Here is a 25,752-nt window from a genome sequence, read left to right on the forward strand (position 1 = left end):
CCGGCAGGCCCCTGGCCGCACGAACCGGGACCAATGCTCACATTAGTCCCGGTTCGTGACTGAACCGGGACTAATGTGAATATTGCCCTGTGACCAAAGCCCAGTTTTCTACTAGTGGGATTAGACTCATCATATACAAACATTGAACAATCACACTTCTTGAATCATAAAATTTTGTTCTCTCTAGACTCTCATTTTTCGAATAAAATGGTATTGACAATGATGGAAATAAAGCTTCAAACTCACAACCAATCTCACGGCTCAGCTCGCCTGTGGTCCATCTGCTAAAGCCTAGAGTAGAGACCTAGCGAAGGGGATATGAGAAAGGAGAGAACCCGGCCAGTAGAGAGCTTGCACATTATTGTCCGACAACTACGTTCATGGACACCAAATCTTTCTCTCTTAAGTACGTTATAGGATGAGAGCTGCTATACGTACGATCAAATTCTGTAGGATCTGTGTACGACAAGACTCATCTGGTGTGATGGGCCAAGACCTCAGAAAACGCGCCTGTCTCTTCTCGTACAAATCGTATGCCAGTTGATCGTACGTGAGGCAGTTTCGTTATAGGATAGAGCTAGGACTTTAATTACAGTAAGACAACCTTTATGACGAGGCGGTTACGTGGCCTGCACGAGTTGCATGAAAAAGTTTTTTTTTCCTTTGCAAAGACCTGAATGCTTCCTCTGAAGCTCATGGGCGCATCCATAGAACAGTGCTCGAAGATGGCCTTCATGAAGCTACTTGCCGGCAGCCCACAACCATCATTTGGTTGCAAATTTTTGTAGTTAGATGCAGTAGCAATTCGGCTCCTCTGCAGAAAGATTGGCTAGGGTTACCCTCACCATCGCCGCACCGACTCACCGGAAGCGAGCTCGCCACCTCAGCGGGTGGGTTCAATTCGGTTTCCAGTCCATTTTTTTAGGGGTGTTCCAGTCCATTTTCTGCGTTTTTTTAGGATTATTTTCTGCGTTTCCGGCCTTTGGGTTAGCTACCCCAGCTCACTGCATAGGCCCAAGCCCAACCCAACCAGGTAGGTTCTCGTCACCTCCTTGCGCCGCTGCACTGGCGAGTCTCCACTGCCCCAAAGGCACGGGCGGCAGTAGGCACCGCACAACGCACTTCCCCATCCCGAAGACCTAGATCGTGAATCGGCGGTGGCGCAGCGCCTGCAGGCCGGCGGCGGCCGCCTCTCCCGCCCCCGCCCCCGCCCCAGCCCCCGTCGTCTACCTTCTCGTGTTCGTCCCGTTCCCATACGGCTGCCCCTCTCCATCCATCTGCTTGAATTTTGGTCGGTTGCTTGCTTGTTTTCGCAGTGTTGCCTGCTGTTGGATTCTGCTGGTGCTCGTCGCTGCTTGCTTGCCGACGCTACTGCTCGCCGAGTTGCTATTGAATTTGCAAATTAAATCCGCTGCAGCTGCACACATGTTGAGCAGATTACTGACGGCCGCCAGTTGAGCTGATGGAGCTTTTCCCCATTTTCTTGTTCGGTACGCCGCTAGTGTTTTTTTTTTTTCCGACTCTTTGGGCCAAATTTGCTTTCGGGGCGACCATGCGGCTCGGATGCTGCGGGCCTGGCCCACAGCGCATTCGGCCGACCCAGTCCAGTCCAGTCCCGCCGCCGCTACTGCCTGCCACCCGCACCCGGCGGCGGTTTCTACTTTTTCGTCCGTCCCAAGCAAGTCTCTCCTCGCGAAATAAAAAAAAGATCCCCTTTGCCAGCGCCGGCAGCACGGAACCATCAGCGCGGTGGCCACACCCCTTCCTCTCCGCCGGCGAGCTCCTCCTCCGCCCACCCCACCCCCACCGCCACCCCAATCCGGGTGGGCCGGCGTGGTCCGAAGATCCGTCGGCCGTGGTTCCTCTCGCCGGTGAGGAAGCCCTAGCTTTGCTGCCGCTCGAATTGTTTGTTCGCTCTGCCCTGGTGTTCTTTTTTGCTTCGGTACAGTCTAATTCTTCCAGATCTGCCTCAGTCCGACCCCCGTGCGGCGGCTGCGTCCGCCCCTGTTCTCCGGTGGTTGGGTTTTCGGCCTAAAAAACCATTTTTTGGGGGTGGAAGGTCGATTGAATCCTCGTGCCTACGCACCGAGTTTTTAGATTGGTTGTCAGACGTTGTTTAGTCAGCGTGTACGGAGATGTGTATTTTAGGGTTTTGCTGGCAAGTACTTAACTCCGAGGAATGGTACCTATGCTTGTTTTCATGCCGTCATGCCGTGCAATCTATACATACACGAGGGAAATATCACATTCATTTCCCTGAAATGTTGGATGCTCATGTACTGAGTCGTCTCAGCGTGCTATTTCTGTTAATTCCGCTTCTGAGATGGGTGCTACACTTGCTGGTTGCGGTTGGTTATAATGAGGTATAGTATCTTCGCGGCGGAGTTTCCATTTCATTTCCTTGGATGATTGGTGTTGTTAGCCCCCTGTTTCCTTATGTTCAACCGAATCTGGGCCGTGTGCACTGTCATGCGTTGAACGATGGTTGGAGCACGTAGAGTGGGTGGTGGCAATGCCTTCCTCGCGCGTGTGTATCTCCCTGAGAAGAGGTACCTGCTAATATGATTTCTTGGTCCGCAAGTTGTTCTATGGGAAGTATTAAGTATCGCCCCTGTTTTCTGGTGGTTGGGTTTTCAGCCTAACAACCATATTTCAGGGGCGGAAGGTCAATTGAATCCTCGTGCCTACGTGCTGAGTTTTTAGATTGGTTGTTAGACGTTGTTTAGTCCGTGTGTACGGAGATGTGTATTTTAGGGTTTTGCTGGCAAGTTCTTAACTCCGTGGAATGGTACCTATGTTTGTTTTCATGCTGTCATGCCATGCAATCTATACATGAGAGAAATATCACATTCATTTCCCTGAAATGTTGGATGGCCATGTACTGAGTCGTCTCAGCGTGTTATTTCTGATTCTGAGATGCATGTTAGACTTGCTGGTTGGTCATAGTAAGGTATAGCATCTTTGCCGTGGAGTTTCTATTTCATTTCATTGGATGATTGGTGCTGTTAGCCCCCTGTTTCCTCATGTTCAACCGAATCTGGGCCATGTGCACCGTCGGGCGTCGAACAATGGTTGGGATCACATAGAATGGGTGGTGGCAATGCTTTCCTCGCCCAGGTGTGTATCTCCCTGAGAAGAGGTACCTGCAAATATGATTTTTTGGTCCGCAAGTTGTTCTATGGGAAGTATTACGTATCGCCCCTGTTTTCTGGTGGTTGGGTTTTCAGCCTAACAACCATATTTCAGGGGCGGAAGGTCAATTGAATCCTCGTGCCTACGCGCTGAGTTTTTAGATTGGTTGTTAGACGTTGTTTAGTCCGTGTGTACGGAGATGTGTATTTTAGGGTTTTGCTGGCGAGTCCTTAACTCCGTGGAATGGTACCTATGTTTGTTTTCATGCTGTCATGCCGTGCAATCTACTATACACGAGAGAAATATCACATTCATTTCCCTGAAATGTTGAATGGCCATGTACCGGGTCGTCTGAGCGTGCTATTTCTGTTAATCCTGATTCTGAGATGCATGTTACACTTACTGGTTGGTTATAATAAGGTATAGTATCTTTGCCGTGGAGTTTCCATTTCATTTCATTGGATGATTGGTGCGGTTAGCTCCCTGTTTCCTCATGTTCAACCGAACCTGGGCCGTGTGCACTGTCGGGCGTCGAACGATGGTTGGAACACATAGAGTGGGTGGTGGCAATGCTTTCCTCGCGCGTGTGTGTATCTCTCCCCGAGAAGACGTACCTGCAAATATGGTTTCTTGGTCCGCAAGTTGTATCGGAGTATTACGTATCGCCCAAGGCATTGGTAAAATTTGAATGCCATGCAGTTTTACTAATTAAAAAGATTAAAGTTTTCGGCTTAATACAGCAGAACAAAAATTTAGGCGTTTAGTCCAGAGTATCTTATATCGGTACTTCATTACTTGCAGAAAAGAATTTGTTGGTTCATGAGTAACTTTCTTGATTTGGCTATTGTCTGTATCCGACCAAAATGGTAATGTTGGCGTTTCCTTCTGAAATTAATGTGACACGTGTATATGTAGGGCTGGGTCATGGTAGCACCCCATGGGGTGGATGCACCCTATATGTTTTCATACAGGGATGGGTATTTCTATGGTTTCCTGCTGCACAGTTGCTAACATTGCGGAATTGTTTCTGCATATTGCTTCGCGGTGTAGAATTAATACACGAAAACTGGCAGTTTTTCTTTCGAATGCTTGCACATGATGATGTTGTTTTGCAATGCCATTTCTGTTAGTTCCTACTTGCCTGACCTGTTCCACTTGCTACGTGGATAACGCACGTAGACAAGCTTTAGTATCATTAATGCATGCCAGTTTTTACACGTTGAATGATTTGTGTTGTTAACCGCTTCTCGTATCATGCTGAACACATGCAGTACGATTTCTTGGCCCACAAGTAGCTATATGCTCATGTCAGTGTCATTATTTAACAACTTCAATTTTATGGCTTAAAACAAGGAAGGTTGTGTCAAGAATATCTTGTAGTTTTTTTATGTATATTTGTACTTGTATAAAAAAGGCTTCTTGGACGGGCCTGGCGCAGTGGTGAAGTACTCCCCACTTGTGCAGGGGTAAGGGTTACGTCCTATAATCCTTCCCCAGACTCCACCTGGTGTGGGAGCTTCTAGCACTGGGCCTGTCCTTATTGTTGTGTAAGAAATTACTCTATTGAACTATAGTGTCAAAAAACGTCTTATGTTATGGGACGGAGGGAGTATCATATCATGCCGATTACAATAGCACGAAGAGCATTTAGCACTTATTGTTACACTCTATATACTGTTGCAGTAAACATGTCCTGGTGGTGAGGCTAGAAATAAGCATTCAACTATCCTACCAATTTTTGTTTGGTGTAAAAGAACATACTTTGTTTTGGCCCTTCAGTATATATTTGTTGATTTTCCTTTTTCGGAGTCAAGTACCGTGAAGTCAAGTATGCTTCTGTGAATTAGTTAGATACGACTTCCATGCATAAATTCTTGACTCGTGTATTTTGTATGACTGACATCATTCATTACCTCATACAGGATCATTCTCTACCGCTGTGTGGTCAAAATGAAGGGAGACCTGTAAATTGTGTACCATATTAAGGTTATTTCGTATTTCTCCATCTGTTCTGTTAGGAACCAAGCTAGACAATGGCATCGCCACAAGAATCCAAACCCTTGTGCTTGAAGCGCAAGCTTGTCGACAACTGCCTGTCAAAAGATTGCAAGTCTCGTCGAGTCGTGGTTGACAATGGACCCTCTGATCCATCTGCTAAACGGTGCAAGTGCTGTTGCACGCGACCTAATCTTGCTAGTGATTGCGTCAATTACCTGAAAAGTGGAGTTCCCAGCCGTATCGTGTTTTACAAACAAGATTCTTGGCACAATTTTCCTGAGCTAATAATGAAGTCCCTGATTGAAGGATTTAAAGGCGGCAAATCTAGTGTTGTGGCTGTGATGGATGATGAGCCTGTTCTTGTTGATTTCTTGTCAATGAGTCTTGTCAACCTACAAACAAGAAAACAGCGATCTGTTGCATGGTATGATGATACTGGAAAGGGCTTTTTCCCTTCTCTGTTCTTTGACGAGGAAGGTGATGAAACGGCCAATTTGGACTCTAGTAATGTTGAGGATGGTGCACAGGGAATAATGCTGGATAAGGCTGTAAGTTCTCCAGAGGAAGTGGTGAAGCAAGTTGTTCTTGAATCTGGCCCTCCGGGGCCACATAAGCCTTCCACTGCAGACATATTACGTAAAAAGATCACATCTGTGGAAAGAGGAAGCGAAGACTTTTTGCTTGTTCAGGACCTTTTTCTCTCTGGTATGGGTCCGTTTGCAACACCGAATAACATACTTCATATCCACCGCTACTCCCCGAATGATATCACTGCTCAGTGTCGACTTCAAGCTTTTGAAAAACAAATGAGCTGCACCAAAGAAGATCGTGGTGATTCAAATGTAAGATATGGATGGCTGGGTTCTACGAAGAGTGACATAGTTAGGATTCTAATTAATGGGTTTGGTAACACCGGAAAACCTGCTGAGAAGGCATGCTTGAGCGCTGGTGTTTATCTTTCACCAGAAGATCGAGCCTTTACCAGGTGTGTTATCTTAACTCAGTATGCTGACTATTCCATTTTATCAGTTAACATACTTGATCGTATTTCATTGTTTGGCAGTGTCGGTCTTTGTGATGTTGACGAAAAAGCGGTGCAGTATATGTTATTGTGCCGAGTGATATTGGGCAACATGGAAGCTATCACGCCTGGATCACAAGATTCTTTTCCAAGCAGCGAGATATATGATTCTGGAGTTGATGATTGCTCCAACCCAAAGTGTTATGTTATGTGGCCATCCCATCTTAACACTCACATCCGTTTAGAATATCTTGTTAGTTTCAGACTTTCACCAAAAGTTCGAAGTAAGATGGTTAATAAGTGTTAAGACCTTTAATATGTCATATCAAGACAAGATAAGTGGAGTGAGTCTGTCTTTTTGGTGAACTTATTTTCAGATTATTTACTTGGCTTGAAGGGTTTATGGTTTCACCCATCACCAAAAGAAGTTGCTATGGATATTTCTACTCTTCAACCTGTGAGGCACCTTACTGTTTTTTCAGATTGATCACAGTTGGACAATAGAAGCTTGTTCTTGTAGAAGTCAAGCTATGCTGCTCGATATTTTACATTATCTGCTTCATGTAATGTTCTTAGCTTTGGTTCACAATACTCCACTTATGCAACCAGACCTATCTGTATGCAGATAATGGGTGAAACTGGTGAAGCACCAACATCCCCATGGATATCCTTCAGAGTTCTGTTTGCAATGATCCAAGACAATATATCATCTGTAGCAAAGGAACTGCTCTTCCATCATTATGAAGAGCTGAAGGTACTATCAGAGTCTAATAAGTAATGTCGTGTCTATTAGCTTCCATTTTTTGGTGGTATGATGGGCAATGGAACATTCCTTTTCTCTATCTGTCAGGAAAACGAAATAAGTCGTGAAGAAATGGTGAAGAAGATGATAATAATAGTCGGAGAAAAGTTACTTTTGGAAACTTTAAAGAAGCTCCATTACTGTGTAAGTCTCCTGTTGTGTTTTCTTCCTTAAGGCACCTACATTAATATGCATATTTCTCAGTGCATCCACACACTAATGTAGCTGTTGGCTCATGTAGTCATACTTGTGCCTGTAAATGGTCACACACAAAATTATATAGGGAGGATAGGCCCACATGTGAAGCTTGCCAGTCGTCATGTTCCTTTGCGGAACTGGTACTAGATGCACACAGCTTGCACTTACGTTCATAAGTGTATACAACATAAAATTCAGTTTGTGATCGTGTGATGTGTAATGCATGGATATGGCTGCATGACAGACATGCACCTCTCCAAAACCACCACCAGTTATCTTTCCAGAAGGAAGGTATTAGATATGCAACTCCTGTTTCTAGGAATCCTAATTTGCAATTAAGTGGTGATGGTGCACAGGGCAGAATCTTTTAACTCCAGTAGCATGTATCATAAATTCTGTACATAAAATTCAGTTTGTGATCGTGTGATGTGTAATGCATAAATATGGCTGCATGACACACATGCACCTCTCCAAAACCACCACCAGTTATCTTTCCAGAAGGGAAGGTATTAGATATGCAACTCCTGTTTCTAGGAATCCTAATTTGCAATTAAGTGGTGATGGTGCACAGTTCAGAATGTTTTAACTCCAGTAGCATGTATCATAAATTCTGTATGATGGTTTGTAAGCACATAGCTCGTAGAATGAGGCACACATGATCCATTTATGGAAAGGAAAACTGGATAAAAAACTCCAAGAACTACTAATTATTTGCTATATTTGTTGGTTGAGAATTTTACGATTCATTGTAACGAATTTGATACATGAATATAGATATCATTCGAATATATTTTACCCTACCCCAACTTGCTTGGGACAAAAGGCTTTGTTGTTGTTGTTGCTGCCCTTCTCAAGCACACCAGTTATATATGTACAAATATTACAGGCTAGTAAGGTTTGTGTTTAGCATAACTTTATTTTTGGATCTGTTGCAGCCATCACTATGGCATAAATCTTCTGTCGAAGTGATGTCCAGTGATCCTGCAAGGGTAGCAGCAGAAGATCCTGCAAGGACAACAGAAGAATACATATCCTTGGATAAAACAACTGGGCATTGTGCACTAACTCTTGGTAACCTTGGTGATTCCTGTGGACCAAATACATTGGCTGAAAGTTCCACAGCTCTTAGCACCAAAGGATGTGATACTCTTGCAGTAGCTACGGTGCCCAAAAGCCATGATTCTGTCGCACCAAGCAGTGTGCCTGAAACATCTACTTCTTCTGGTGGCATATGCCTAGCTTCCCCAAGTGTGAAACCCAAAAGTAGGGATTCTCCTATACGAATAATGTCACCTGAAAGCTCTGCAAATCATGGTGCCAAAAATCAGGATCCTTCTGCAGCTAGAATGGCACCTACACTTCATGACGTCCTTCGGAGGACAGCTTCTGGAAAATCTGCATCTCGTGGTGCGGAAGGTAGCAATGGTGTTGCACCAAGTATGAGACCTCATGGTTATGCTTCTCCAGCACCAACTAATGCCTCAAAAGGCCGTGGGATTGGTGCTCCGGGACTCAGTCTGAAGGGCTCTGAATGTCCTGGGCCAGTTTTGGCACTGGGAAGCACCAAATTCAGAGGGATGAAAAGTCCCAGCTCTGTGCCAAGAATGACACCTGAAGGCCCGGAATTTCTTTCACTGAGTATTGCGCCACAAAGCCAAGTAATTTATCCAACTAAGTGCCATGGTGGTGATTTGAGTTCTTCTGTCGCAGCTCCAGCTCACGTGCCAGGTAACTTGTGGATCATGTGTAAAACTGATTCTTTCCTAACAAAAATGCGAATCATCGAGGCTGTTCATGATCATGCAGGACATGTGAACTCTTCAGCTTTGAGCGCTGAAGGCTGCGATTCTCTAGCACTGAGTATCGCGCCAAACTGCCATGATCCTCCAGCATCAAGCAATAACGAGCCAGCGTTCCATGGGGCTCCAACAACAAATACAGCATCTGAAGGCGAGCACTCTCAGGCGCCGAGTGCAGCCACCATGGATTATACTGCTCCTGCACCGAGTACGTCTGTCATAAACAAACGCCTTTTAACCTGTGACATCTTAGCTACCATCATTCCTGTTTCCACTGACACAAACACTCCTTTACCAATTGCAGCAACCGGGGAGGCCGTACAATTTGGACCCTGCAATAAGCCATCGGCGCCCGTCCCTGAGCCCGGCAGCAACGTCGCTCAGGCGGCTGACATCCTCGTCGCCCTGTCAACTCCGCGAGAGAAGGGCAAGTAGTAGCAGAGGGGACAGCCGAGACTGCACCGCCGATGACCCCTTTGGTCCCCGTTTTGGATCTCTGTTGCTGTACATGTAAATGTTTACCCGTTTCATGTGCTGGATGGTGGCTTGGCTTGCCGTTGTACAGGCGGGGGGAACTTGTGCTGTTAGCTCAGGTGTAAACAAACCAGTGGGATGTGCTGTTAGTTTGGGTCAATCTGTAGGGATACATACCAGTCACCCTGTCGACTCTGAACACAAGTAACTGTTTATCTGTTGAACTTGGCAACCGTTATCTCCTCTGTTTTATGTGCCTGTGGCCGTGGTGGTGTTATTTAATCTCTGTGGTACTCCTAGTTTACCCGTTTGTCCAGTGCTGAACCTAGGCCAGGAATTTCTTGGCGTTCTAACCTCGACATGGCAATTGGCACGCCCGGTTGGTGCTGTATACATCACCACAAGGCTTCTTCCTTCGACCGGTGGTGCAAAAATACTTCTTGCAGGACGAGGAAAGAAGTTGGCAATGGCCTAAGGACTGTAAAAATCGGAAGGCATGTTTATGCCATCTGAGTTCATCCTTCACTAAATTATGGTTGCAGTCCTATTCTTCATGCATTGCTTTGTAGTTTGTATAAGTATTTTGTTGGCAACATAACCTATGCATCCGGAGGGCTTCTACTTGTGACATCTTTTAATTTCCTGTAACATGGACGGACGCTGTGTAAGGGGGTGATTTTTAGGACCACCTGGAGATGCTCTCCACATGTCACAAGAAGAAAGTTTCAGCAAGGACCGAGGGAGAAGTTTCACAAGTTAAGATTGTGTTTTTCTCGCTGATGTTCTGAAGATGGTTGGTTAGGTGGGCACGCACAAACAGTTTTGATACAAGACCATCTATTTCAACATTTTCTCGGTGCAGCTGCTTCAACTTAATTTTCTATTCGTTTGTTTTTCTTTTTCAGGGAAAAACACAGACGTGGTTAGTGGCGGTGGTTACCAAGAAGAGCAGGTGCCATTTGGAACGAACTGCATATCCAAGTCATCAAACAGCTTTCACTACGAGGCACAAGCACAAGTCCAGCTCCGGCCTTGCCTTGTCAGGTACGTCCGCCCCTCCTTTCGATATACCAGTACTGGAATCGAATCCATGACGCCGATGGTAACCTTTTGCTGTGCTCCATGCAGGCTCCGGGTGCCAGGTTTGAAGCTAGAATTCTTGGCTAGAAACCAGATTAATTTGAGGCAACCGGCAACATTCCCTGGTATTACATCTTTCAGTACCACATTCAGGTTTTTCCACATTGATCAAAAGCGGTATCACCGTGTCACGCAGACTCCAGGTATATACAACTTCTCAGTCACAACGGCACCATGTTGATTTTCGATGGGAATATCATATTATGTGTTCCTTTGGGATGCTTCATATGTACTCCCTCCGTTCCTAAATATTTGTCTTTCTAGACATTTCAAATGGACTACAACATACGGATGTATGTAGACATATTTTAGAATGTAGGTTCACTCATTTTGCTTCGTATGTAGTCACTTGTTGAAATCTCTAGAAAGACAAATACTTCCTCCGTTCCCAAATATAAGTCTTTCTAGATATTTCAACAAGTGACTACATACGGAGCAAAATGAGTGAATCTTCACTCTAAAATATGTCTACATACATCCATATGTTGTATTGCATTTGAAATGTCTAAAAAGACTTATATTTAGGAACGGAGGGAGTATTTGGGAACGGAGGGAGTAGGATATATTCTTCTTCTCTGTCTTTTTAGGAGCCTACCTCCAAGCAACAGCTAGCTTCATGGTCAAGCCATTGCCGTCCTTTACTTGTAGTGGGTCTCGATTCCAATTGGAGCGCGTATGAACACTGGTGGTTCAACCATGGCCCTGGGCGTTGTTGGGTCAGGTGTAAATTAACAGACCAGACCAGTGGGATCTGCAAATGTCACCACACCTGTCGACTCTGAACATAAGTAAACAACTTTTGATCTGCCGGAACTTGGCAAGTACTGTAATATCCGATGCGTGTCAGCTCATCAACTAGAGAATAAGATTCTTGCCTTCCTTCACGGTCATCAAGAGTACACCGTAGGCACATGCCTTGCTCTTGTATACAGATAAACAATCTTCCTTGCTTGCTCTTTGTCTGCGATCAAACGCGAGCGCCGCAGCCACCCGCCGTCCTCCTCCTGCTGCCCCAAGAACGCGGGAGCGGGCCTCCGCCGCCGCTGCCCGCCGGTCTTCCTCTGCTGCCACACGGACGGACGTTGGCCGCCGCCACCGGTACTCCTCTGCCTCCTGCTAGACGACAGGATCCCGCCACCGCCGTCCCCCTGGTCGCCTGTCCTTGACTCGCCAACTGAGCAAGTGCCCCACAGGTTGGTTGTTTGCAACTTGATCGATGTGGCTTCCATTTGTAGCAGAGCAGCTTCGGTTGATAAAGATTTAACTTCAGTTCCTAATTCCTATATAGTAAGATGATTCGCCAGCATCCTACCAATTTACATCCACTCTCTTCTGAGTCGTTGGTCTATGTAATCAGGAAGAACATTTGCTGTTATTTGCTTCATCTGAATCGTTCATCAATTTAATCACGAAAATTTATGTGGATTGTTTAGTCAGGAAGAAACTTGGGTAGTACCCTTCTCAATCTAGCTACTCTGCACAATCCTTCTTTGGTTGAACTGGCTGTTTCATGTCCTTTTGAATTGTTTGTGGATACTGCCACATAGTGCATGGCGGCATGGTTCCATTGGAATGGTAAATTGCAGGCAACCACTGCATTTTATATTTCTTTTGATTGACTGCCAAAACTCACTCCGGCACCCATTATATATCTTCAAATCATCCAGACACACATGTTTGTGTAATAAGTAGTGGCACACCATGGGGATTTTATTCAGAACCAAAGGTTACTCTTAATTGAACATACATGATAGAGTTTGTGAACTCACTTTTAAGGTAGATGATGCAGCTTTCCTGGTTCACCATCTATAATTGAACAAAAAATATTGACCAGAAATATTCCTTTTTTGACATTACAGTGGTTGAAGAATATTATATGTATGTACGTAAAGGGTGGATAGTTTCACTGTCTTAGTTGTTTCTCCGTACTTGTGTTTCATCTGATCCAAATTCTTGCCTTCAAGTTGGCCTATCATGTGCTATGACCTATGACTGATGGTAGAAATTAACCATGCTCTGATCTGTGTGCATCACTTCTCTTGGTAGGAATTAAGCAGCCTTACGTAACCACTTAAATGTCATTGGTACCATATTTAACCATGCTCTACCCATTCTGATTTGCATGTATGCGCAAGTCATCTTTTTCATGAAATCAGCAGGAGCTGCTATTTTATTGGCAATATGAGGAAATGGCTCATATGAGAAAAACATAGATGGAAAATACAGGGATTGCAATCATGTACTAAAAATTATACTCTAGATGTGAACTTACAGAGAATTAGACATATATGTACTCTAAAGAAGGTGCATGTATCGTTTGTTTTCGATTGTCTGTAATTTGCATTTGTCTTTTTCGTACAGAAACCGGCGTGTCGCGTATCTATATCAACCGGGTGCATCTTCTTCTCGATCTGGTGTGGTGAGCGTGACCCTGTTAACAAAGATTGTACTGCTTGCTCAAATGCGAAATGCCATGTTCTCCACACAAGCATATTACTTTTCTCCCTTTTATATTTAGTGATTATAGTGTTTCCCCATGATTTTAACAGGCCGCCCCAACGACATGTCGTCGCAGCCGCATCACCAGCCGCTCGGCATCACCGCCCCGGTGCCCGTCCCGGTGCACGAGGACGACCGGCTGGCCAAGCTCAAGAGGCGGATCAAGGAGAAGCGCGGGCCGCTGATGGTGGCGGCGATGTTCCTGGCGTGCGCGGCCCACCGGTCCGCCCTGAACCCCCCGGGCGGGTACTGGAAGCACGGGCGCGACGCCGGCACCCCGGTGATGGCCAACTACGAAAACTTCAGAATGCTTACCTCCATGGCGTTCTTTACGTCACTGGCGCTCCTGGTGCTGCTCTCCTGCGACCGCTTCTACCGGACGTGGGAGAGGACATGGCAGGGCTGCTCCTCCTCGCTCTCTTCGACGCCGGCTGCCTCGCCTCTGCCTACGTAGTCGGCGCCGGCCAGATTGACCAAACCGACGGCCTCGTGTTCCTCCTCGGAACCCTCATGGTCTTGTCCTTCCTCTTCTTCGGCGTCCCCAGGGCTTGGAGACTTGTGAATCGCTGCTGCTGAGTATATGTGTAGATAAAAAGCGTCTGCATGCTTGAAGATGGTTAAGGGTACCACCCTGTCTATCTGTTGGTGGTTGTTATTATTGTACCGTACGTAGAGTGCATGGGTTCAGCAAATGCCCGCTGTACGTAGAAGAATGAGCAAGCCGTCACTAGCTGTGGTAAATAAGTTGTGTTGTGTTGGCCATGGTTCAGCAACGCGCGCGGTCTTTTCTAATCCAGGGTTTACTTTTTTGCTGTACACCTGCTGGGTTCAGCTTGTAAATGCCCGCTGTTGGACAATGGCATCCATGACTAGCGTGCAACAATTAATAAGATTGGCACTTTCGCGGAAGTAATCAAGATCATAAGCGGTAAGAGTAGATTACTGGCTCATGGTAAGTTTCTTCTACAGTGAATATCACCTGGCCTGCTTATGTGCATTCCAGATTCCACAGCAAATGAAGACATGTACTAATCGCTCCAAACGGGTAAAATTAATTAGCCCAAGTTTAAATGCCGTGATGATGAAATGAAAATCTAGTGGGTGGACGTAGGATTGGGCAAGCATTGGATTCTTTCCCCTCCTAGCTAGGATAAGACGGACTTACGCGATGGATGGATTGACTTGATAAGAAGGCAGTCCTGCTTCCTTTTCTTTTGACAAAGAATCTGCTTTCATATATAGGCTACAGTACTAGGTCTACAGTGGTACAACGTGGCTGATGCTTGTTGTGACTAGCATTTTCAGTACGCCTTACTCGTGCATTGCTTGAAGACAATTTTTGAATTGATGCTCGCTAATACAGACGTGCTAGGCGTTTTATTTTTTATTTAAATTTACAGCACTAAATACATCCGCTAGTTATCATGCGAATCATGTTTTAGACTGGACCGCACCAGTGGTACAGAAATTTAAAAATCATTAGAGGTAAATAAATGTCCATAGTACAGTTGAGGACGTGGCAAAGCACGATGCGTGCTCGACACGTACGTGGGCTAGCTGTAGGAGGTGACAACCGATGCGTGGCAAAAGCACTATGCGTGCTGGATGGAGTAGATACGTGGGCTAGCTGTACCAATTGACAACTGATGGAAGCCTTTGGTGCTAACCCTTTCACAATCTTGCCATGCACTCTTCGTCGTTTACTTCTCCCCAACTCGTAGCCCCAACTCGTAACCCTGGTGCACCCAGTTTTGCATAGTCATTGATCCTGTGTTGTACTACGCACAGATACAGGCATTCCGTTCTGCATGCGCTTTCGTTTCTCTCCCCTCTCAACCTTTGCACGCAGCGCGCGCACACACGCGCTCTCTCTCTCGCGCGCTCTCTTTCTTTATGTCAATTTCCTGTCATCACCACAAGGAACCGAGCAAGAGCAAAGCACAGTGGACACCATGCTGGACAAGAGAATAATGGAGCAAATAAAGCCAAAATGCCATAGGTTCATAGCTAGGGAATCTCAAAAGGAACAGCAGTGTCCTACGACAGCAGCCCATATTGCTGCACTCTTTAGTTTACCCGTTTGTCCAGTGTTGAACCAAGGCCAGAAATTCCACACCTCGATGCCCACCATGGCATGCAATTGGCACGCCCAATTCCACAAGGCCACAGATTAATCAAGCGAAAATCACGATGAGCTACACCGTACCGCATTGTAATCGTGACACTGCAGTTGCAGAGCGGCCGTTTGCTATAAAAGCAAGCAGGCAAACACACATTCAAAATGACCATGGGTAGTACAGTAGATGCTTCTCGCTGAGAAGAGACGCTCGCTCGGCATGCAGCTAGCGTTGCTCGTGGGTCTGCATGCGCTGTGCATGGCCGGCGTACGTGGCGGGACCCAATGCGTGTCAATTCATGTGAAACAGGAGTCGCGTCGATGTCGACATAAAACACCATGGCCACATGCCTAGCTCTTGTAGGTATAGTACAGAGAAGAATCTCGCCTCGCCTCTCTTTACGGGCACGCGGCTGCGGCTAGCTCTGGCTGGGTATTTACCAATTGAACCAAGGCCAGAAATTTGTCACCTCGATGATGCCATGGTAATTGGCGCCATAAAATTGAACAACGGACTGAGATCCCATGCCTTGCCAGAGGCGGGTCACGGTGTGCCTTGCGCCCCTACATCCATCGTCCAAATTAATCCTACGGCTGGCAGCAGTTCACACCCAGTCAAAGCGATTCAACACAGGGAAAAATTACGCGGGCGGCCAGACACATCGCGCGGGCTATCTCGGGCGGGCCGGGGAAAACTGCGCGGGCTGGGGCATCGGCCGCCGCCCCCCGCTGCCGCCGCTCTCCGGCCGTCCCCGCCGACGCTCTCCGGCCGCCCCCATTTCCGCTCTCCAGCCGCTGCCGCCGCCCCCGCTGCCGCCGCTCTCCGGCCGTCCCCGCCGACGCTCTCCGGCCGCCCCCATTTCCGCTCTCCAGCCGCTGCCGCCGCCCCCGCCGCCGCTCTCCCGCAGCCCCCCCCCCCCTCGCCGCAGGAAACAGAGGGGATCGAGCTCCGGCCGCGGCCACTGAAGAAAACGGCGTCGGCAGGTTCCTCCGTCGCCACTCCGGGCTCCTCCACCCCGTCCCCTCCGACGGGCTCCAACGGCTCTCTCCGTCCATTCCCTCGCCCCCGCACTGGCCATCGAGCTCCAGGCCGACTCCAACAGGTAGCCGTTTGTGCTATTTAGCTGATTTTTTTTATGTACTGTGTGATTGGGCTGCGTGGTTGTGCAATTTAACAAGATTTGAGTGTTGTGCATTTGCAAGTGCCGTGCAATGGGAGAAATTGACAATGGGATGCCTCAAATTGGCAAGAGGTTTAGAAATCCGGATGAAGCTTGGCTGTTTTGGGTTGCATATGGAGGCCGTGTTGGGTTTGATGTGAGGAAGAGAAACAAGCATGTAAGTAAGATGGATGGTCAAGTGACTTCATGCACATTTGTTTGCTCCAATGAGGGTATACGAAAGAAAGGGATAACAATAGATCATGAGCCAAAACATGTTCGAGCTGAAACAAGGACAAATTGCAAAGCTCGCATGATTATATCATTGGACGGAGTGCAAAGAAATTACGAAGTCACAGATATTGTGTTGGAACACAATCATTGCCTTCAATTGCCACAAACATGTCACTTGATGGCATCACAAAGTAAGATTTCCGAACTACAAGCTTTTGAAATAGAAGCTGCCGAGGATTCAGGAATAATGCCCCAAGCTGCACATGAGTTTGCTTGTCGCCAAGTTGGTGGACCATTTAACCTGGGCTACACTTGTCGTGATCAAAAGAATTATTTGCGAACCAAGGACAAACAGAGTCAGGCTGGTAGTATGTTGAAGTATGTTCATGACAAAATGATCGAGAACCCATCTTTCCAATATGCTTTGCAGCTGGATTGTGAGAAAGATATAGCCAACATATTTTGAGCTGATGCTAAAATGCTTCTTGACTATGCACACTTTGGTGACGTTGTCACATTTGATACAACTTTTGGCACAAACAAAGAATATAGGCCATTTGGTGTTTTTCTTGGGCTCAATCAGTTTAGAGAAACCACCATTTTTTGCGCGGCATTGCTATTTGATGAAACATTTGAGTCATTTAAATGGCTTTTTGACACTTTTTTAGCTGCACATAATGGGAGCCAATCTAGAACTATTTATACGGATCAAGATGCGGCCAGGGGAAAGCTATAGATAATGTCTTCACGGAATCATATCATGGATTGTGCACCTTTCGTATAATGCAGAATGTTGTTAAGCATTTATGTCCATTCACTACTAGGAAAAGGGCTATAACTGATATGGACATTAATGGCGCACCATGTATGTGGTGGCCACTGCTATATAGCAGTGGCACACCAGATACAGGTGCGCCATTATTGACATATTACTAATGGCGCACCTGGTGTGTGGTGCGCCATTAGTAGTTTTGAAAAAAAAAATTGTTAGCAATGGCGCACTGACATAGTAATGGCGCACCACACCCACCGTGCGCCATTATTAGTAGTTTTGAAAAAAAATTGTTAGTAGTGGCGCACTATCCCATGGTGCGCCACTAATTTTTTTTTCAAAACTACTAATGGCGCACCACACACCAGGTACGCCATTAGTAACCCTGGTGCTAAATGCACCCCCCGGACCGTTTTTTCAGTTTTTTAAAAAATAAAAGAAAATGATGGAAATGTCAAAAAAATAAGTTTCCCATGTGATATGTGGTCTAGTTGTTGGGAAAAATTTACAAATATGAATTTCCACTTTATTTGCAAAATCTCTCTGGAATTTAGTAAAATGGGCATAACTTTTTGCATACGAACTCGCATTAAAAAGTTTTTTATATGAAAAATCATCTACTTGAAAAGTTACATACGAATTGAATGGGGGGAACGCCGTTCAACATCTTCGAAAACCCCAAAAACCTAACAAAACAAAAGATACAGGGCTTTTAAGATCTAGAGGGGGAAAATGGAAAAAAAATTCAAACTTACTAGTGGCGCACCATTCGCCACTAGTAACAGAAAAAAATTGGTTAAATTTTTTTTTTTGAATTTTTTTCAAAATATGATACGTAATATGATAGGGAAGTTTAAAATATTTTTTCAAAATTTCATCACACTCATGAACATGAACAAAGTCCTAGACATCAACAAGGTTTAATAGGATTGATATGATAGATATATTAGTAAGTGCCTGTGAAGTGAGCTAGTGCTGGGGTTGGATAGAACTGTGAAGTTAAGCGTGCTCGGGCTGGAGTAGTGTTGGGATGGGGATTAAGCCATAGTGACCCGAAATTAAGAAAAAAAACGAAAGAAAAATTTGAAAAAAAATTCGTGATTTTTTTTTAAAAAATTGTTAGTAATGGCGCACCAGATAGACATAGTAATGGCGCACTATAGGTGCGCCATTACTATCTTGTTACTAATGGCGTGATAATAGTGACGCACCTGTAGTGTGCCATTAATGGCAAAAACAGGTGCGCCACTAATTAGCCTTTTCCTAGTAGTGATTGAAGGGTGAAGAAAAAGATGAAGGCGTGGGGCGGAGGGGATTGCCGGCGTCGTTATCCGGTGGCCGCTGCCGGAGCTCCCATGGCTCCCTTCCCCACGGCAGCGACAGCGGCAGAGCTCTGCGTCGGAGCCGAGTTCCCACCCGCGAAGCCTCCGTTTTCCCACGGAGCTGATTTTGCCTCGCGCGTGAGGAGGAGGACGAGGATGAGTTGACGACCAGGTTGTTTCCGTGTTGACTGATTCTGACCGTCGGATGCAGATGGAGGGTGGATTCAGAGCCTCAAGGCAATGCGTGCCTTGCCTGAGGCGAGGCACCGGATCTCAGAGCATCTCTAGCCGTGCCCCCAACAGGCCCCCCAGGCCACTTTTTCAGCGCCGGCGCCAAAAAAACGCCCCAGTCGCGCCTCCAGGACGCCGAAAAGCGCCGGTTAGGCCCTTTTTGGGCCCGACGGTCGCAGGCCGAACCCGGCGCACTGGGGGGCGACCGGGGGGCTTCGGCGCAAGGGAAAAGAACGACTGGCCCACACCTTCAGGTGGAAAAGTCAAGTTTTTCTTCCCCGACTCGCCTCCCACCCCCGCGCCCTCGGCCGCCACTAGCTATCCCAGCACCCCAGCGCCCTTCACCGCTAGATAGCCAATCCCCGCCGAAAAAATAGCAGAGGTTCGTCGAGGCAGCCCCTCCACCAGCAGCTGGCCGTTTCCGGCCGCGGAGGGGCAGTTTGGCGGCGGGTACACGCCCACCGGGCGCAAGGTGTTCGGCGATTTGCCTGCCCCGGCGATGGACTCGGATGACGAGGATGCGCTGGCCGCACTGCTAGAGGAGGAAGCCTTGGCCGACGTCCAGGAAGAAGAGCATCTCATGGTGCTCGCTGCCCTCGCCCAACTGCTGGCGAGCAATGAAAAGCCGCGGCGAGGTGGCTCGGCGCCGGGGCGGGTGAAAGCAAAAAACCGGCATCGTCTCGAAGGCTACTGCATGCTCTACTCCGACTACTTCGCCGATGCTCCACTTCACGGCGACAAAACATTTCGGTGCCGTTATCGGATGAGCCGAAAGCTCTTCCTTAGGATTGTGAATTCCATCCGGGAGTTCGACAACTACTTCAAGTGCAAGATGGATTGCACCGGCAAACTTGGATTCACCTCGATCCAGAAGTGCACGACAGCGATCAGGATGCTTGCATACGGAGTTCCCGGTGATTCACTCGACGACTATGGGCGCATGGCCGAGTCCACCAGCATAGAGTGTTTCTACAAGTTTTGTCGGGCAGTGGTGGCAGTGTTTGGACCGCAATACTTGAGAACACCCAATGCGGAAGACACTGCTCGGATCCTAGCACATAATGCAGCAAGAGGATTTCCTGGGATGCTTGGAAGCATCGACTGCATGCATTGGAAATGTAAGAATTGCCCATTTGCTTGGCAGGGGATGTACAAAGGCGCCAAAGGCGGTTGTAGTGTGGTACTTGAGGCGGTGGCCACACATGACCTCTGGATTTGGCACTCCTTCTTTGGTATGCCAGGAACTCACAATGACATCAACGTGCTGCAGTGCTCCCCTATCTTTGCCAAGTTTGTTGAAGGTCATTCTCCTCCGGTGAACTTCGAGATCAATGAGCGGCACTACAACAAGGGGTACTACCTAGCTGATGGCATCTATCCGAGATGGTCTACATTTGTGAAGACTATCTCAAACGCTGTGCCAGGAGGCAAGAAGTCCCACTTTGCCAAGGTGCAGGAGGCTTGCCGGAAGGATATCGAGCGAGCATTTGGTGTGCTCCAATCTCGATTTGCTGTTGTCCGGTACCCTGCTCAGACCTGGTCGAAAGATCAAATATGGGAGATCATGACTTGCTGTGTCATCTTGCACAACATGATCATCGAGAGCGAGCAAGAAGACCCAGTGTTTGACACTGAACCATACTACAGGCAGGGTCCTCTCGCCGAAGTTGATCACCAGCTACCGGCAACCTGGACTGCCTACCTCAGTATGCGTCAGGAGATCCGAGACACACAGGTGCATCATCAGCTGCAGCAGGATCTGGTGGAGCATCTATGAAGGCTCAAGAGTGACGCCGGGTGCGACGTGTGATAAAATATGAGTTTTTATTTGTTGAACTATATAATTTGTATTGAACTATTTGTTGTTGTACTATTTTGTTGAACTATTTGATTTTTTGTGATGAACTATGTGATAAAAAATATTTATGTTCATAATTCAACGCCCAGCCACGGCGAACCATGCCGAATATGGGTCCCATATGGGCCCTTTATTCGCCAAAAATGGGCCGAAAAGTGGGCATATATCGGCGCCTGGGGGCGACCTGAGGGCGACGGCTGGACGCAAAACCGCCCCCAGCGCCGATTGTATCGCTGGCTCACCCCCAGAAGGCGATTTTCCTGGGGGGCCAACGGCTCGAGATGCTCTCAGTCAGTCTCGCAGACGGGTAAACACGCCAGTTCCCGACTTCCTTGCGCCACTCTTTGCCCGCCGGTCGCCTCCGGAGAGCTCGCCCTCGCCACCACGCCGCCGCCTCCTGGTCGCTGGACGACGCCTTCGGGAAGCTCCTCCCGCCTCCACGTCTAGTCACATGTTCCTTCCTTCTTACCCCGCTTCTTTTTTCTCAAATCGCCGACGAACTGGCGCCCATCCACGGGGCGGTGCTCGTGCATGCTCTCTCTCTTGCTCTCCACACAACCCGACCACGGTCTCTCGCTCTCTCCACACGACCCGCCCACGGCCGGTCTTCCCGGCGAGCAGGAGCGGCCAGCAAGCCCATCCAGGCTCGAGCCCTGCCTCTTCCTATTTGCTTGCTCTATTATGTCTCCCATTATCACTAACTAACTTCCTCCGACCAAACAGGCCGTGAATCCAACGCCGGTCCAAGATGTCGTCGCATCCAGGCGACCTGCAGCTCATGGATGGCCCGGTGCCCATCCAGCACGGCGACAAGGACGACCTGCGCATCGACGTCCCGGAGCCCGCCCAGCAGGACGACGACGACGACGACAAGGACGACCTGCTGCTGGCCCGGACCAAGAGGTGGATAAAGGAGATGCGCGTGGGGCTGATGCTGCTGGCGACCATCTTGGCGTCGCTGGCCTATCTGTCCGCCCTGTACCCCCCGGGCGGGTTGTTCTGGAGAGAGGACAAAGCCGGGCCGCCATACCCATACGGGCACGACGCCGGCGACCCGGTGCTGCCCGGCGAAGCCATTTTCAAGTCGCTCAGCACCGTGGCCTTCCTGACCTCACTGCTGCTCGTGCTGCTGGTCTCCAGCGAGTGCTTCTACCGAACGTGGGACAGGGTGGCAGGGCTGGTGCTCACTAGTGCAGAACAGGCCTTTATCACCGGTTCGTAAGGGCCTTTAGTGCCGGTTCTGCAACCGGCACTATGGAGTGGAGACTAAAGGCCCCCCCTTTAGTACCGGTTCGGCACGAACCGGCGCTAAACTGCCACCACGTGGCACGAGCCAGGCCCGGGTGCTGGTAGACCATTAGTACCGGTTGATAGCACCAACCGGTACTAAATGTTTGGGGGGGTTTTGGTTTTAATTTTTATTTTTCCATTAATTTTGTGTTTTCCATTTAATTCTTTTTTGTTTGCTGGTATTTTACGATACTACATATTGTACACGTTATGCATATATATAAATAGATTTTCTCGTAGAACTGATCATATATATATAATCGAATGTCTCACAACCACCATTAATTATTCACACATACACATGTATATATATACAATTTCTCCTACATGTTGCCTTGGTGCCTTCGGAGCACGATGACAAGTGGTTCATGGGGGCGGTAGCGGGTAATAGTATTCTCCTTTGGGATCTATGACCTGGTCGAGCAAAAATCCCGCTATTTCCTCTTGAAGTGCTCGTATGCGCTCCTCTGATAGGAGCTTGTCCCGCACCTCTTTGAACTGTTAAGAAGGAGATCAATATGCATGTGTATTAGTTGTGTGACTAGATATCGACAATCATGTAAGATTTGTGAATAGTGTTCTGGCAAACGTACCCAGTCCTGTCTATCAGATCTGCTCCTTTCGGACGCCATCATGCGAATGTTCTCGCAAACGTAGTATGCACACACTTCAGTCCCCGGCGCCTGCTTCAGGGCCTTTACGACAATAGAATTTAATCAGATAATAATTAATCAAGCATGTTAATTAATTAATGGTATTGAAACAAGAATTAAAGAGATGGTAGCTAGCTAGCTAGTACTACTTAATTACTTACCTTGGGTCGATACCAACATAGCTTTTGTCGCCATTTTCCTGGAGTCACCTTGATGTACTTTGCCCAAGCCCTACCCGCCGGCAAAGAAAATTAATAAAGGAGTTATTAAAAATAGTTCATATCAGGAAATGACGAACTAAATAGGCCGAGATATAGTTAATAATGATTGAAATAACCTGTCGACTATCCCCTTCACGATGCTGTAGTCACTATTTTTTTAAGTAGTGAGTCCAGTACTTCAACTTTTCCTTCGTCAACTTTAATGTCTAACAAGATCCAGTGGAAGCTGCATGCGCATACGTTTGCATGTATAAATTAAGCGGGCATGTGCATAACACTAATCAACTATAACCCTAAACCCTATACACTTATTAACATGTAGCTAGTAAGCAAAAACAGAATTTGTAGTACAAGACAGTGTGACTCACTCGAAGTTGTAAGGAAGTAGTATATCTTCATTGCTATTGAGGCGCTTCAAGAACTCTACCATGTTTTTCTCTACATCTTGTCTACACCATTCCAATTTCCATGTGTATTCATTAACGGTATTTGGGTCAATGAACCCAATGCCATAGCGTCCAGCTTTTTTCATTTCATACATCTTCATCCTGCATAATACCACAGAAAAGAATATATAGTGAGGATATATAATTACAGGTAATTAATGATCAATCAATGAGCACTAGAGCTAGCTTGAGACTTAAATTACAGAAAGAAATCACTTACAGACAATAGCAACTGACGATAGATTTGTCGAGTGCATCTTGATTGAATAACTGAAATAGTTCTGAATACTCAACGGCCAGAGCTTTCTTATGGAAGTAATGATCTTCCTCGACTTGCACCATGAGGGACTCTCGATTGGAAATCTTGGTAATTTTCATGTACCAATCATGCAATTCATACATTCTCGTTGGGAGGTTCTTGACCTCCTCGGGCTCGACCAAAGGTTCGCCGCGGACATATTTCCGTTTTATTTCCTCCTCTCTAAGCGGAGGCATGGGCTCGATATCGAGGAGTTGTCCAACAGTGATCTTGAGCATTTCAGCCTGCATTATATGCTCCTCGGTTATTACCACATCGCCCAGCTCGGGAACGTAAACGGTTTGCCCACAATAATATTGGGCGCGCGTACTCTCATGTGTTGTTGGCACAACAAGCGGGGGGGGGGGGGTCGATTGCGCCGCCTGTTCTCCCAGCTGGGGAACGGTTTTCCCGCATTTTTTGACAGCTGCTTGTTGGCTCGAGCTCGAGCTCGCTTCTTTCTGTAGTCGTGCTCGATGTGCCTTCCTGATTTGGCGCTCATAGTCTGAGTCAACAGGCTTGGGAGCTGGTGGTCTAGCCATACGAATGAAGTGGTCAATCTTTTCCTCAGGCACTTTCTCCCTCGGCGGCGTTGCCGGTTTCGGTCGAAAATGAGCGTCCACTTCGGCCCGCACTATTGCATCGTTTTGCTCCTCGGTCATGTCGTAAGGCCTCTGAGGAAGAGGAGCGAGGCTGCTTGGACCATATTTATATCGCTTGTCTCCGCCTGTACTTTCTGTACTACCTCGACTCGTACCGCTACGCACCATAGCTGCGGCGTGTCTCTTCTGCGATTGCTTAGGCGGCGGAGACGGCTGACGTGGCTTAGTTGGAGCAGGAGGAGTGGCCTGACGCTGTGCCGGACTTGAAGCAGGAGGTGTGGCCTGACACGGTGTCGGACTTGAAGCAGGAGGTGTGGCCTGACGCTGTGCCGGACTTGAAGCAGGAGGTGTGGCCTGACACGGTGTCAGACTTGAAACAGGAGGAGTGGCCTGACGCTGTGCCGGACTTGAAGCAGGAGTCTGCTCACGCGTTCGTGGACTTGGAGGAGCGGGAGTCTGCTGACACGGTGGCGGACTTCGAGGAGGAGTCGGCAGACGCGGTGTCGGTGGACTTCGAAAGATGATGCAATCCTTTTTCCATAGGATGATACGATGTATGGCCTCTCCCAGTGTTTGCTCGTCGTCACCTCCAGGAATGTCAAGCTCTAGCCCCGAATATGGGCCCACCACCTCATCAACCAAGACACGAGCATAGCCCGCTGGAATCGGGGCGCAATGGAAGGTTGCTTCGGGGGTAATTGTAAAAGCAACGGCGTTCGCCACCTTCATGGATATGTTCTTCATTTTGAAGTGTAGCTCACAGTTAGTGTTCTCTATGATGTCATCCACAGGGTATGTATCCAGCAGTGCGTCGCCCGGGGCGGAACCAACGCTGCTTCTCGGCATGGATGGGACGGTGCTATCCAATGCTGGATGATCATCCGCTTGCTGCTGCCGCTGCTGAGACCCCCTTTCCTGGCTAAGTGAGTCGATCTGCTGCTGCTGCTGGAATTTGAGTGCCAAGTCCGCGTGCCTTGCTTCTAGGCCTTGAAGGCGTTCCGCGTCCTGCTTCCTCTGCTCCTCCTCCAGCTTCCTCTTCTTCTCCTCCTCCATCTTCTTTCTTGCACGGGTCCTGTAGTCGTCGTTCCATTCCGAAAAGCCCTCATACCAGGGAATAACGCCCTTGCCTCGTGTTCTTCCCGGGTGTTCAGGATTTCCCAGGGCGCGCGTAAGCTCGTCGTTCTCTCTGTTGGGCGTGAACACCCCCTTTCGAGCATCTTCTATTGCGTCAAGTAACTTTTGTTCTGCTCCTTTTAGACTTGCCTTCTTCGAAACCAGGCCTGTCTTCGGGTCCAACGCCCCCCATGCGCATAGAACCAAGTTCTGCACCTGGGGGGCCAGCTCCTAGTAACCGGAGTGACCCCTGCATCCTCCATCTCTTGCTCAGACTTATCCCACTTAGGCATTGCCACCGCGTAGCCACCTGGACCCAGCCTATGGAACTGCGTCTTTTTTGCGGCATTGGCCTTGTTTTTTCTCGACCGTT

The 25,752-nt window shown here is 47.7% G+C and overlaps 2 protein-coding genes across 7 annotated transcripts; both read left to right on the forward strand.

Moving 5' to 3' along the window:
- The first annotated feature begins 1,055 nt into the window (after window positions 1–1,055).
- Window positions 1,056–9,669, forward strand: LOC123169990 (uncharacterized). Of its 2 annotated transcripts, none has more exons than XM_044587840.1 (9): window positions 1,056–1,238; window positions 5,055–6,115; window positions 6,194–6,435; window positions 6,529–6,608; window positions 6,777–6,905; window positions 7,002–7,097; window positions 8,087–8,879; window positions 8,958–9,158; window positions 9,255–9,669. In XM_044587840.1, exons 2-9 carry the CDS (start codon window positions 5,166–5,168, stop codon window positions 9,383–9,385), a joined length of 2,622 nt encoding a protein of 873 aa, XP_044443775.1. In that variant the 5' UTR covers window positions 1,056–1,238; window positions 5,055–5,165; the 3' UTR covers window positions 9,386–9,669. The 2 variants fall into 2 exon arrangements, with proteins under 2 accessions (XP_044443775.1, XP_044443774.1); XM_044587839.1 differs by lacking the exon at window positions 1,056–1,238 and adding an exon at window positions 1,659–1,871.
- Window positions 9,670–11,119: 1,450 nt separating this feature from the next.
- LOC123169586 (uncharacterized) lies at window positions 11,120–13,972 on the forward strand. 5 transcript variants are annotated; one of them, XM_044587452.1, is made up of 3 exons: window positions 11,120–11,757; window positions 12,926–12,978; window positions 13,114–13,972. In XM_044587452.1, the coding sequence occupies exon 3, from the start codon at window positions 13,128–13,130 to the stop codon at window positions 13,515–13,517; it is 390 nt and encodes a 129-aa protein (XP_044443387.1). In that variant the 5' UTR covers window positions 11,120–11,757; window positions 12,926–12,978; window positions 13,114–13,127; the 3' UTR covers window positions 13,518–13,972. The 5 variants fall into 5 exon arrangements, with proteins under 5 accessions (XP_044443387.1, XP_044443384.1, XP_044443385.1 ...); XM_044587450.1 differs by having other exon boundaries at window positions 11,131–11,757; window positions 12,926–12,983; XM_044587449.1 differs by having other exon boundaries at window positions 11,124–11,757; window positions 12,926–13,972.
- Window positions 13,973–25,752: the final 11,780 nt, after the last annotated feature.

Source organism: Triticum aestivum, chromosome 7D (genome assembly GCF_018294505.1).
Source record: "Triticum aestivum cultivar Chinese Spring chromosome 7D, IWGSC CS RefSeq v2.1, whole genome shotgun sequence".
Taxonomy (NCBI): domain Eukaryota; kingdom Viridiplantae; phylum Streptophyta; class Magnoliopsida; order Poales; family Poaceae; genus Triticum; species Triticum aestivum.

Excerpts from the sequence above, each read along its gene's own strand:
- LOC123169990 (XM_044587840.1), top strand. The coding sequence starts at position 5,166 with ATGGCATCGCCACAAGAATCCAAACCCTTGTGCTTGAAGCGCAAGCTT. Across the intron at positions 6,906-7,001 it reads ATCATTATGAAGAGCTGAAG|GAAAACGAAATAAGTCGTGA; the intron begins GTACTATCAGAG and ends TCTATCTGTCAG. Across the intron at positions 9,159-9,254 it reads TTATACTGCTCCTGCACCGA|CAACCGGGGAGGCCGTACAA; the intron begins GTACGTCTGTCA and ends TACCAATTGCAG.
- LOC123169586 (XM_044587448.1), top strand. The coding sequence starts at position 12,873 with ATGTATCGTTTGTTTTCGATTGTCTGTAATTTGCATTTGTCTTTTTCG. Across the intron at positions 12,979-13,113 it reads TGCATCTTCTTCTCGATCTG|GCCGCCCCAACGACATGTCG; the intron begins GTGTGGTGAGCG and ends TGATTTTAACAG.